We start from the raw sequence: 12,874 nt of genomic DNA on the forward strand, positions 1-12,874 counted from the left end.
TAAATATATATTAAGATATAATATACTTTATACTTATTATAATCTCTAAGCTACTAAGGTTAATATGACTTAAGTTAATAACTATATTAAGTTAGTATATATACTATATAAACTAGAAAGAGAAAGATATATTAGTACTAAGGTATTACTAGTAAGTATAATAGTATTATTATAAAAGTTAAGTTAGAAGGTATTTAGTATATATATAGAATATCTTATATATATAGCTAGCTAAGAGTAGAAAACTATACTATATATATAGCTACTACTAATATTAATTATATAGCTAGGATATTATTAGTATATATAAAGATATAGTATAATAAATACTAAACTTATATATAACTATTTATATTAGAGAGGTGCTTAATAAAATTAGATATAGCTATTAGATATATTTAGTATATATTAAACTTATAGAGGATAACTTAAAATATACCTATATTTATAGCTAAAGTAATATTAATAAAGTTAGTTTAAGATATATTAGCTTAAATCTAAGTATATATATAAAGTATACTAAAACCTATTAATAAACTAGAAATTAAAGTTATTATTAATAATTAGACCTAAAATATATTAGTTTTATAATAGTTTTAATATAAGCTTTATATATACTAAGTATACTATAGAAATAGCTAAACTAAGGATATAAATTAACTATATTATTAATATTAAAGTTAGTGAAATCTTAAGTAAATATCTAAGATATTATTAGTATATACTAAATTAATACTAAAAAGGTGCTTTTTCTACTTTAGTATTAGTAATATCTATTATAATTATACTTAGAAGAAGAAAAAAAAAAGAAAACTTTAGTAGAGGAGATATAAAGTATATACTAAATATAAGCTATATATAGCTAAGGTAGGGACTAGGGCTACGCCTATTTCTAGGGCGATATATAGCTTACTTATATAAAGGCCCTACTTATATAGCTATATAACTATAGGGAAAAAAAATCACTATATAGGTAGGTATAAAGTGTATATAACGCGGAGGATCTATTTTTCTGGCACGGCTACACCCCTGTGGGTCTTTTTTAGACCCCCCTGCCAGCAGCACTCCGTCCACGAAGCATATGCGAATCGTGAACAGAACCAGGGATGAGATAATGAACCTGGTCGATTGCCTTACCTCGGGGCCCGCTGTTCGCCTTTTTCCCGTCGGCAAGTGGGGGCGCGGGATCCGAGTGGAGCATTTTGTGGCCTGAGCTTAACGATAACGTGATAAGATAGTGGGACTGGCCGCTTTAGCGATGCTGACGACAGCGGAAATAGCCACTCAGAGCTGCCGAATAGGCGGGCCTCCGGTAGCCAATCCGGGTGAGCTTCACTTTCAGCAGCTTCATTTCATGGTGTTGTTCTCCTCATTTCCGGCTTGCCAACATCCACCAATGTAACGTGTTCAGAGCTCCAAGCTTAAGCTTACTTTCTTGCTTGGGCTGTCTATTGCTATTGTCCTTCCAGAAACGTACTACGCTGCGCACTGAGACTGGCACGAAGTGGAAGAATAGATGCAAGCCACCTTTGGTCACGAACGGCGAGTGACATGCTGTACAGCTCGGCCAATTCTTGAAATATCCCTGCCTCTATCGGGGCTATTACTTGAGCCGCTGCCAAGGTCCGCGCCGCTGCCGATATTCTGCTTGGCGTGGGGTGCGTTGTGAAGTATCAGGTCTAATTGCTGTAGAGACAATGCGTTTATGCAAATAATGTTTTGTCACTGGTTTCGCCATGTAAGCATTGCGCGAAAATGACTCCAGTTGGGAGCTAAACAAAACATAGTCATCGTCTTTATGGTCGACACCAGGTCCATACAATGCAGTGTTCCAATAGTTCAAGCAGTAACAGCGGCACCCTTACCGGAACAGTCGAGTTGCACAAGCTGTAATTCAGGTGCGCCGGCCGTCTGCAACTGCATCCGGTATTTGATAGGTTCCGAACGTTGGGCCCTGCTCTGGCCTAACCCGCTGTCCTGTTTTCAGGCCGGCCCGCGATGCCCTCACTCGCTCTAATAGGGAGGTGCCCATCAAGGTGAGGCTCTAATACGCACCTGTACTATGCATAGTGTGGTGGTATCGACGCAGAAGGAGCGTTTCTGGAAGGTCGCACTTCCATTCTCTCGGCGCCGATGACGCTTTCCCCTACAGCAATGGTGGCATGTGGTACTTTTGCTTCGAGCTGTCCAGAAGGCCTAGCCTCACGACATGGACCTGGCATGAGCAGTTACCACCCCTGAATCACCCCTCCAGGAACTTCCGGCATTCGTGGATTTCAAAAGGCTTGGCTCTCCTGCTCTCCAGGGTTCTTCAGCGCTCCGGCGAAGCGCCGCTGCAAGATCCGTCTTGCCAAGACCAAGCCACTGGAAACACCAAGCTTTCACCTTCCCTTCGCGATGATCCCTTCCCGAGTTTGCCGCTGCGAGCCGTCTGAGCCCAACGACTCTTGGCAGTACCGAATGATCAACGAGCCTGGCTTTCAGCTTGCTGAGACCCTCTTCATACCTCTGCGGCCTCATTACGGATATTGTCACTTCATCGTCACACGATCCGGACACGCCGTGGCATCACGACCTCGTTCTCGGGCCTTCCAACTATTCCGATATTCGTTTCCTGCTGAACGACATAGTCCTTCACGATCTAGACAAATGTTCCAGATCTCCCAAGCTGAGTCAACGTAACAGCGGCCTCCGGAGGCAGATCCGGCTGACTCCGAACCCGCTCTTGTGCGCCCACAGTCTACGTCCCCTCTGTACAACGTCGCTTCCAAGCCACGCCGGAGGCGCCCCGTTGACGCAAGCCTCGGCACCTGCCTTTTCAAGCCAGCTTCCGATGCGCCACTGGCGTTTATTTGTCTTGCAGTGAGGTGGCTCATCGTCGACGTCACTTCACGATGCATCACAAAGCACATCGCAAAATAATCCTCGTTATTCGCCATATCCAAGGAATCATCGATTGCAGACTCCCTGATCTCCCCAACTCCTGGTTCGTGTAGGCTACGACGTGCTCAAATCCTTCGTCAATCGCGCCATCACAGCTTCTCAAGCGCTACCGATCTTGTTGCCCGCGTCTCCGTCTTCCTTGCCTCCCGCCGCCATCTGCCCCTCTTGCTGGGTTGTTCCGCTGTCTTACACATACGCGACAGACCCCTTCTGTGTCCGAAACTCCGTTCCGCCATACTCGAGGAGTAGTGTTTCTCGCACACGTTTGGTTTGTTGTTTGTCCAAAATCGCACCGATCCAGCTGCCAAAAGGCGTCGACATGGCCACATTGAAAGCTTCCTGTGCCAGCGATGAGCCTGCACATCTTCGTCTCGCAGATCTGGAAAAAGATTGGAACAAGTTCAGGATGCAATGTTTTGACTCCAGAGTTTGTAGCGCAACTGAGATTAGGAGATGATTCTCGTGATGTCGCTGCCGTTCTACGATGTTGTATAACGTGGTGGGGTGAAGGAAACGGATCTTTAGTGTACAATCCCTTCCCTAAGCGCCTTGGCCGTATGTGCTGAATGAACTGTCCCCAACTCAAAGATGACTGGTGTGCTTGGCGGAACTGGTAAATCTGTAGAGGCCTTCTCAAATGACGGGTGAATATTTCTGTTGAACTACTTTCGACGAGCAACGGCGCTAACATTGTGTGATTCACAGAAAAGCATCGAGACGACCATAGTATTCACTGATACAAGCGCAGCATGCAAATATTCAAAGATCTCGACAAAACCGATCTCACCATTCCGTACTACTGCTGTTTTCAGCCTTGGGCCATTACCATTGTGTGTCGCAAGGTATACGAATCAATGCCAATGAACTTCTGGAGACGAATATACCGCCACAATGCCTCCAGCTGCCCGCAGCAAGCGATTCGATCTATTGATTTACCGAACTGGCCCGCGCAAGTCAGGGCCCTGGGACCAAGTTGTCCCGCAAAAACCGTTTCTCCCCTGCCAGGACAAAGCAAGTTCGGGTCAGACCCTATATTGCGAGAGGCTACATTTCACGGAGGTTATCACATGTCCTAGACCTATTCGTCTGGTCTGAACTCGATGCTATCTGATTAAACTCAGCCAGGCGGGGCAAAAGCTTCGCTCAAGGTTTAAGAACCGGGCACATCGGAGTATGACGAAGTCAAAATAAAGGTTGACTTCAAGATCACCGGGAAAGATATTCTTCCCAACAATTTCTGACTTTCTCTTCTTTGTGGCATGTGATTCAATTTGGCTCCCGCAGCTTGTTATTCTGCCGAAGCTCTGATTGCGAGACGGAGTGTGATTACCCGACAGAACGCGCTCGTTCACCCAACCTGCATCGCTACAGCTTCTCTTGATCGGCCAGTCCTATTGACTGGTGTGGGTGGTGGGCATCCCGCATTGTCAATCCGAGATTTCCGTGTGATCGCTGCGAGTACCCCGCGAGACTTCGCCATTACGCAGGAGACGGAGGAGTCGCGATGGCCAGTGGCTTCTCCGTCCCCTGCGATCCGTTCAGCGTGATGCTTGAACATCAAAATACTGCTACCGAGTGACGATCTTTGCGAACAATAGCTTCACACCATCGACCTGCTGAATCAATATCTTCCATCATTGCAATGGCTCTCACCCCGCGTTTGGACCCCTACAAGCGGCTCTTGTCGCGATTCTACGAGGTCCTGGTGCTCTTATGGATCTTGCGCCCAGTCAATGGGCCACACATCATATCTCGTCTCGGAAACTACAGCTTGCAAGACGTTCGAAGGCGGTTTTTGAAGAACTTGTGCTTCATCTGCGATTATGACAAGGGCGGCAAGACTACGACTGCCATCTCTGTTGAAGATACTGCCGATGGCTACATCTTCTGGATATCTTCAAATGAAGGAACCAAGGCGAATGTCGTGGAGTTTCTCAACGGGGTCCTCAAGCTGTTGAAACATCACAATGGACATCCAGATGGCCGCCGTGCGACAGAGCGAACTTTGATGACCGACTGTCTGGAATTTGCGACTCGTCGTCTCCACAAAGAGTCACGAATCCTGCAAAGCGCAGCGAGAAGATGCGTCCAAACACTCAGAGTCCATCAAATTTTCGGTTTGTCAGACTTTCGGTGGTCTTCTAGCTCAAGAGACTGATAATAGAACAGAGACATTGAGTGTTTGGCTCAACCGCTTTGAGGAAGCAGGCGACGACGACGTCCTCGTTTGTCTTACGGCTTACCGCGTCCGCCATGACCACCATATGCGTCTCATTGAGCAACTGGGCCAAGAGATGGAGGAAGGCGTAATTTCCAGGAACGAAATGCAGTCATTCCGCGACGTACATCACATGATCAGCAGTCTCGGAGCTCATGTTCGTGTGATCTCACAGCTGTTTGATGATGCCAACCGTCTTCACTCTCTGCTCAAGTCATACCGTGTTGACAGGGTTCCCAAGCCGGAGGCCGCGACGGTCCCAGAAATCGATGACCATATGACCCTCAGAGGTATTCTCATCCGTCTACTTCCAGCGGGAGATGAGCGCTACGAGACATACTTAACCTACCTGTCTCATATGGAGCCTCAAGTAAACATTGAGAGGCGTCTTCGTGATCGATTTGACCCGCAAGAGCCCGGAACTCTGAAACCATGCGTCCACGCGGAAATCCAGATGCTTCACCACTTCCACGACGACCAGCGCACCTTCGCAGCGGGAGATCGTTACGTGGCTTGCAGCAAGTTTGCATGCATCTGCTGTAACTCCTATTTCCGGAATCACCCCGCCAACATCGCCCTCCTCGACTGTCATCAGAAGACGTATCCTAATTGGGGAGTACTCCAGCTTCCCGCGGGTGCCAAGGACAAGAGGTGGCTTGATCAGCGCAAGATAATCAACGCAGTTATCCAGGATCTTAAGAGAATGGTGCTGGATCAGATCTCCCAGCGTCATATATCGAGTCTGAATCATCCCGATTCGGTATCTCAGTTCTCGACTATTATGGAAGATGAACAAGATGCCACAGACTCAGGCACAGACGTATTGGAAGATGAGAGTAGTGAAACAGACACCGGTACGAGTCAAACTTGGAGATAAAATTGGTACGCAGCTGACATTCTGGGTAGCAGGTTTCAATGAAGATGGTTTGGCTGCCCAAGCTTCGGAAATCTCTCTGCAGGATGAAAGCGCAGGAGAAGATTCCGATACAGGGAGCGGTGTACAGATCTAGTCACTTATTCTCACGTCTCGATAAAAGTTTCCCAGTAGTCAATTTGTATTTCCTGGTTATATGTGGATAATTCTTGGTAAAGAGAGTTGTTTTGATGTAAAATAGCAAAAGTCCGTCCCAAACCTCAGTAGTGACAGGGAGCAATAAAAGGAAAATTGGTGGTAAAATGACTGAACACTTCAGTGGCCCTCTTTTTCGAGGGCGCGTTTGACGTGTTTTTTGAGGTTATCCACTTTGGTGAACATCTTGCCACACCGGCAGACCGAACGGGGCAAATTGAAGTGGGACATGAAATGTTTTTTCATATCCCGTTGCCAAGCCGATGTACTCGGGCATCTCGGATAGGCGCACAAGACCGGTTTGTAATGAGTCCGGAGATGCTTCCTTCGCCCACATTTAGATATTTCGTGCGTGTCTAAAACGGGCTGTCTGTTGCTTACCTCCTGCTGCTTGGAGTTTTGAAACTTCTGCAGCATCTTGGCCAGGTGCACCAGTATACATCAGCCAGGTGGCCCAGTTCATCGGGGATGTCGGGAATTCCCTGTTCATCAAATTCAATCGATTCAAATTCCACACGTGATCCATCCTGGAGAAGGACATTGGCTCGGGGGACTTCAATAGTGCGCGCAAAGCCGTGTGGCGGCAGAGAAAGGTCAATCAGATTCGAACCCGAGGCCAGAGTTTGTTCCTCGGAGGATATGCTGTCACTGAATTGATGAAAGGCCTAAAGACCTTGTAGTTCATCATCCAGGCCGAAGTCCTCAAAAATGTAACTCTGGCTGCTCGTTAAGTCGAAAGATCCCATGTTGAAAACATCGTTGTCCCAACTCTCATCCGTCCATATGTCATCCAGGGTCTCTGCCAGAGGCGGGGCCTCCGAGTACCCATTGGAAAGGGACAGATCGATGTCCAACTCTGCGAGTAGTCTGGTCGAGAAGACACTATCCTCTCGGGCGCTGGCATCGACCTCGTCTTCGGGTACTGTGTCGTGATTAGATCAAGGCCCAAACAGAATGCAGCGAAGTGTCGCACAATTATTGTCCATTGAAAGATTGTACATCCTCACCAGTCGTACTGCCTCCTCCCGCAACCGCGACGCTACATTGGATCAATTCGTCACTATCGACACCCGAGGATGATATCGATATTTATACCATTGTGTCAAGGTATTCTCCACGCTGCTCCCGAACGAGCTTCTCTGACATATCCTCATATTACTCCGCTTGTCAATTTGTTGAGCTTGTCGTCATCGCGGTCGATTGGAACTTTGTCACGCCCGGATGTGTTGCCGAGATATCCTACAGGGATAATGGAGGAATGGCAGATGGGGCACTGATACAGAACGCAATCTGATGAGATGTATGGCTGTCAAGTAAGTCGTTATCAAAGTTAAAATGCTGGAAGACTTTCTGCCCCATGAAACCGAGATAGAAGCTACACGTCTCATCCTTGTCAAGCTTCAAGCCTTGGTAGCGAGGTGTGCATTGTCATCTCCCGACCTTACATCCAGCACAGTCATTGGAAGAGATGGTAAGCCCATGGGTTGGGATAACTTTGGTATTGCAGATCGGGCAGGCCATCAGGTTGGCGTGGATTGCCCAATCGCTTGACGCCCTGATACCATCACCAGTACTCCGCCCCGCGGGTGACTTCTCGATCGGCTCAGTTACCTCCGTCTGTCAAATTTTATTTGCTCAAGCTTTACCTTAGTCCACGAGTGTTAATTGCATTCGATCACGGTGAATCACAGAAAGACTGTGGGCATTTACCTCTCAAGCCGGAAGGGAACCAATAATTAGTTTCGTCCCACTCCGCTCCATTTTCAATGCCTCGAAGCTCACTAAGATTTTAGAATTTCATGCAAGCATCCTGTCAATATTTCGATCAGACCCATTACCGCGACATATTGATAACAATGGCGTCGCTCGAAGAAGAGTTTCATGAGGAAGAAGAATGTGTGTTCATTGGACGCAACTGTTTTGCTGCTCGGAGCCATTACTGACTGATATTATAAAGCTCAAGAATCGTTGGTCGAGCCATTCAGAAAAGTCACAATTGATGAGACCAGAGAATCGGTGACCGAATCGGGGAGCGAATCGGAGACTCAACTGGGGCCCGCAGAATCGGAGCTCACAGAATCGGACTGTGCCATACGAACCACTCTCCAGAACGCTTGTCGGGAAGTGGACGTCAATGAACCTGAATTTATTACGGAAGACCACGCCGTATTTGAACCAGTACAAAGGTTTCGGACCGAATGGAACATAGGACCTGAGCAATGGAACAACTTTGCTCAACTTCTACGGGGATTTTCTCACTTTCCAATAATTTTACTTCAAAATCCGGCACCCTCGCATTGGAAACCCTTTGAGGAAATGAGGCAATGTCCAACAATTTCCTGGCTTTCACAGGAGCTGGAAAACATTGGTCTTTCGCTCAATTTGGTCCCCGTCGTAGACGTTTGCAGCTTTTTCAGCGACCAAGATTTGGAGGAGATGGACGTAGACAGAAGATGGGAAGCTGTCGAAGCCTCTTACAAACTTCTCGAAGAGATATTCGACAAGTTACGTCCTACTTTGAAGGTTGTGGTATGTTGTCAGTGCGCAACGAGAGGTCGTTTTAAGGTTGATAAGGTGATATGGAGGGCAGCCAAAAGTTCTCTCGCCAATCAACTATGTTCGAGTGTCAAAAACGCGATGGAGGGTTTGGCGTTACCCATCTACCTGGACGGCTCGACAATGCCCATCGGCTGGGACCGGTACACCTTGTGGGGTGTGCAAGCATTTCATCCTCGTTACGCTAACTTTGATTCTACGAGTGCTGACGGGATCCTGCTGAGGCAGATTCTGGAAAGAGTATTTCATCCATGCGTCGATTGGTACCGGGAATTCCTCATTTCATCCTTGCTGCAACTTATTGACGAATTTGAAGAGATGGCCCCGGACCGTCTCCGTGCGACGAGAGAGATGTATGAGTCTGGTTTGCTTGATCCCAAGGAAGTGAAGACGATGAAGACGTTAGCACGCAGTTACTTCGCCAATTGGCAAAGCCTTTTCGAGAAGCTGTGTGATTCGTATGGAAAACCCGAAGATGAGGTTATGTGTCGGCTAAAGACCAGGTTCGCCGAAGTGGTCAAGAGGACAAAGGAAAAAGTGAATGGTCCTATGACGAATAGTGCGGGATTCAATGTAGATTACTTGAGGGGCAAGCATACTTAACCAGGATTATAGGTTGAACCGCTCTGATATGGTTGTCTACATATAAACTTGACTGAGGTATAGTGTGATGCTGTCCGACGGAGGTCAAGAGGGATCCATCAAATGTGAAGAAACGAGATGGGTTTGAAGAGATGCGTTAGATATCTAAGGGCGGGGCGTTCAATGAAGCGTGTGAAAATTTGATGGATATGATTGGGCATGTTCCTCAACACATGAATCCGCTGCTGGAGGCCGAATACGCTAGTCTAGACATGGACGCCACCGCCTATCGCCAGTAATGACGACTAGCACCAGATCAAGACTTATAAAGGCTTGTCATGTTCCCACCATACGCCATTGACTCCAGTACGACTTCGTACTTCTAGAGTGGTTCGGCTTGCTATTTAAACATCATGGGCGTTCAGGCCCCCAAGGCCAAAAAGGAATTTAGGGTATGTGCCTGCACTTTCTTGGTCATGAAACGCTATTCCATTTAATTCACTGCTTTACACGGACGGCCAAAATCATCCCAACTGCCGAGCACCTTATGAGCAAATATAGTTGGAAGAAGTCGACTTCACGGCAGGTACAAACTGATATTTTTGAAATCTCACAGATTGTGTCAATGCACGGAGATAACCCCGAATTTTGGACAATTGAAAGTATACCAGCATCTCCATCTGAGTCCTCTACTGAGCATGCCCCCCCGTTCACAGATAGCACGGAAGATACCAGCGATGTCTGGCCTCTTCATGACGACCTCAAAAACATCAGCCCAGAGATCGAGCCCCCCAATCGGACTATGGAAGGTGATTTTACAGCTGCTGACATTCGGCATATTAATAGAAGCGTCCAGTGCTAATAGGAACGAACAGGCCCAGATAACCTTGCGGGAAAGTCTCGACGTGGTTCCCTCGATGCATCGATCTCCCTCCGCGATTTGTATCCGAATTCGATGATATGGTTCTTACCATTCAAGACGCAGCGAGAAATTTTGGTCAATGTCCAGACCGTTCTTGAAGAGAGCTACGCCGACTTCGCTAGCCAGTGGATCCCGGCAATCTTACACGACCTTCGCCCTCAGGGTGCATCTGCAGGAGACTCGCCGTTGACTACTGCCGCTGACAAGAAACTCTGTTATCAACTTCCAAGCAATGCGTTGGCATTCCGTTCCGCCCAAAGTACCCGGCTAGCCTTCCGCTCGGCCAAGGAGCTTCGAGAAGCAATATTGGAACAAAACGCATTGGACCTATGGGAAATCTATAACATCCTGGACTCCGCTACAACGATAGCTGAAGGACTCTGCAACGATACTGGGGCAAAAAGGATTCGGGGTCTCAAGAAGGAAATTGAACAAAGAGTGGAAACATCGGAGGCAGCTGGAAGTGAGATGCGCGGTCGTTTGACGTCGCAACTCAAAGACATTCGTCGCCAAAGAGAAGAGATAGACAGGAAGGAGGATTTACTCACCTGTGAAATGCTAGAGAAGAGGACTGAGGAAAAGGCTGTCTTGAGCCAAAAGATTGAGGCGTACTTGGAAAGCAATTTCGAGCAGGTGCAGAAAAGCCGAAAGACTTGAAACGAACACGCTTGATAATATGTCGAGAACCCAATTTCACGAGAGTTTAATGGCTTTTCATGACGAAAGCCTTGACCTAAGGCAAATCTATCCTAATGGCGCTGCTTTCGCTCGTGCGTTTTTGAGATGCACGCATGGATTGATTTTCAAGTTGTTACTGCGGTGGAATCAAGCCTTCTTCCCTTCTTACTTTTCTTCTTCGCAGTTTGTCGCCTGGAAGATGGTGGAATGAAGAAAGCTCAGCTTCCGAAGCATTCATGTGCAGCTGTTTGTACCACTAGTTTTGACTTTGAATCAGCCTTCGGTTGGCATGGAAGATTCAGCTTGACGTTGACGAAATGCTGTACCCTGTGTCCCATACCATGACTGATGGGCTCAAAGTTCCAAGTTAGTTTGTTTGAGCACGGACGAAGGCACTGGAAAATTTCATGTGTTATTTCTTTGCTGTCATTGGGCAGGTCTCACATTGTGAAGTCATAACTGTCGGAGGCCGACCACGGGGGCCATACGTTGTCATGGTCCATGATTTCCACTTTCTAGCGAGTCTTAAGTAGAAAGTTCAACATCTGTCCTCATTTCTTCCGATTCTGTATTCATACCGTAACGATTCAGATTTTAAACGCAATATTTGAGGTCTCTTACGTTCTGAGATGTACGATGGCAGACCTCTACAGTTTCGGAGAGTGCCAGCAGGTATATATTGCCTGTCGTTCTATTTTCAAAGGTCGTGACGCGAAAATACGAAGGTTGCGTAAAACGAAGAATGCCCTACAACGGAACAGATCACTGGTGGTATCTGTCGTACGCGACATGGGCGAGGAAAAAGTCACCAAAATCGCCCTTTATCTCTTGAAAGACAGGGTCTTCGCGGATGAGACAAAAGCACATGCCAGGTTCCCGGATGCTTTCCAGACAAATGAAGGGGTGGAAGGTGGCACCACTCACTCAGACACTGACATGACTGCATCGCTTGCGGTCGACCTCGACGGCAATGCGTTTTCTGCCGATGACGATATTCACATCGTAAGAACGCCAGACTGGGACTCGGGAAGCAACATAGGCAGTGCAGAATGTGAGAAAGAAGTTGGAACACGTAAGAGCACATCCCGAAATACCTCATCCATGCGTAGAGATTTTCAGGTCCTGACGACGACAGTTGCAAAACCTGGACAATTACCGAAAGCGGGGCTGCCAACTAGTATACAATCGAGTACAACGCCGATTCCCTACAACACGCAGCGTCGGCTACTCATGACCTTACAGTCAATATTGAATGAGAGCTGCTTCAACTTCATGAGTATCTGGATTCCAAAAATGCTCCATGATGTTGAAGCCCGTCAGTGCGACCCAGCAGGTTGCTCCACTACATTAAATGTTACCCCCGGGGTACCTTGTTATCAGCTTCCGACGAACGCAATGCACTTTGTCTCCAAAGACGCAATAATTGATGCATTCAAATCGGCAAGGTCGTTGCAACAGGCCTGTAGTCAGATGAGTCAGATCACTTTGGACGACATTTTGGGGATGCTAGAGCCGGCTATGACGATAGTTGAAGGTCTTCGCAACAATGTTGGCGCGGGTCAAATCGGAGAGCTCACGAATGAGATCGTTTCACAAGTCGTGATCAAAGAAACCGCCAAGGCCGCGCTTGCAGAGCGCGTAGCTATAGAAATGGAGGATATTTGCCGGCTGCGGGAAGAACTTGACATAAGAGAACAAGCCCTGGCCGACGAGGTGGCAAGGGAAGAAGGCAATCAGAGCGCGTTGCTTAGTGGCATGATTGACAAATTCTTGGACAACACATTTGGAAAAAGCTCAGAAAACCTCCAGGCTCAACCAGCACGCAGAAAGGCCACTAAGACGTTCACTGGCGATGCGACTGGGTAGTCTACCGAGGAGTCCGTTGAAGAGTCTGCTGAACGGTCGG

At 47.4% G+C, this 12,874-nt stretch overlaps 4 protein-coding genes across 4 annotated transcripts; all 4 read left to right on the top strand.

The window, feature by feature from the left end:
* Positions 1-4,585: 4,585 nt before the first annotated feature.
* GCG54_00000465 (uncharacterized protein) lies at positions 4,586-6,171 on the top strand (the record flags this gene model as incomplete). Its single annotated transcript, XM_045400602.1, has 3 exons — positions 4,586-5,060; positions 5,113-6,015; positions 6,068-6,171. The coding sequence occupies 3 exons, from the start codon at positions 4,586-4,588 to the stop codon at positions 6,169-6,171; spliced, it is 1,482 nt and encodes a 493-aa protein (XP_045269577.1).
* Positions 6,172-9,781: 3,610 nt separating this feature from the next.
* GCG54_00000466 (uncharacterized protein) lies at positions 9,782-10,947 on the top strand (the record flags this gene model as incomplete). The annotated part of the gene is made up of 3 exons (XM_045400603.1): positions 9,782-9,820; positions 9,985-10,177; positions 10,250-10,947. 3 exons carry the CDS (start codon positions 9,782-9,784, stop codon positions 10,945-10,947), a joined length of 930 nt encoding a protein of 309 aa, XP_045269578.1.
* A 657-nt stretch (positions 10,948-11,604) lies between these two features.
* GCG54_00000467 (uncharacterized protein) lies at positions 11,605-12,146 on the top strand (the record flags this gene model as incomplete). The annotated part of the gene is made up of 2 exons (XM_045400604.1): positions 11,605-12,040; positions 12,088-12,146. 2 exons carry the CDS (start codon positions 11,605-11,607, stop codon positions 12,144-12,146), a joined length of 495 nt encoding a protein of 164 aa, XP_045269579.1.
* Positions 12,147-12,363: 217 nt separating this feature from the next.
* GCG54_00000468 (uncharacterized protein) lies at positions 12,364-12,834 on the top strand (the record flags this gene model as incomplete). The annotated part of the gene is made up of 1 exon (XM_045400605.1): positions 12,364-12,834. The coding sequence occupies one exon, from the start codon at positions 12,364-12,366 to the stop codon at positions 12,832-12,834; it is 471 nt and encodes a 156-aa protein (XP_045269580.1).
* Positions 12,835-12,874: the final 40 nt, after the last annotated feature.

This window comes from Colletotrichum gloeosporioides, assembly GCF_011800055.1.
Source record: "Colletotrichum gloeosporioides strain Lc1 chromosome Unknown consensus_12, whole genome shotgun sequence".
Lineage (NCBI taxonomy): Eukaryota > Fungi > Ascomycota > Sordariomycetes > Glomerellales > Glomerellaceae > Colletotrichum > Colletotrichum gloeosporioides.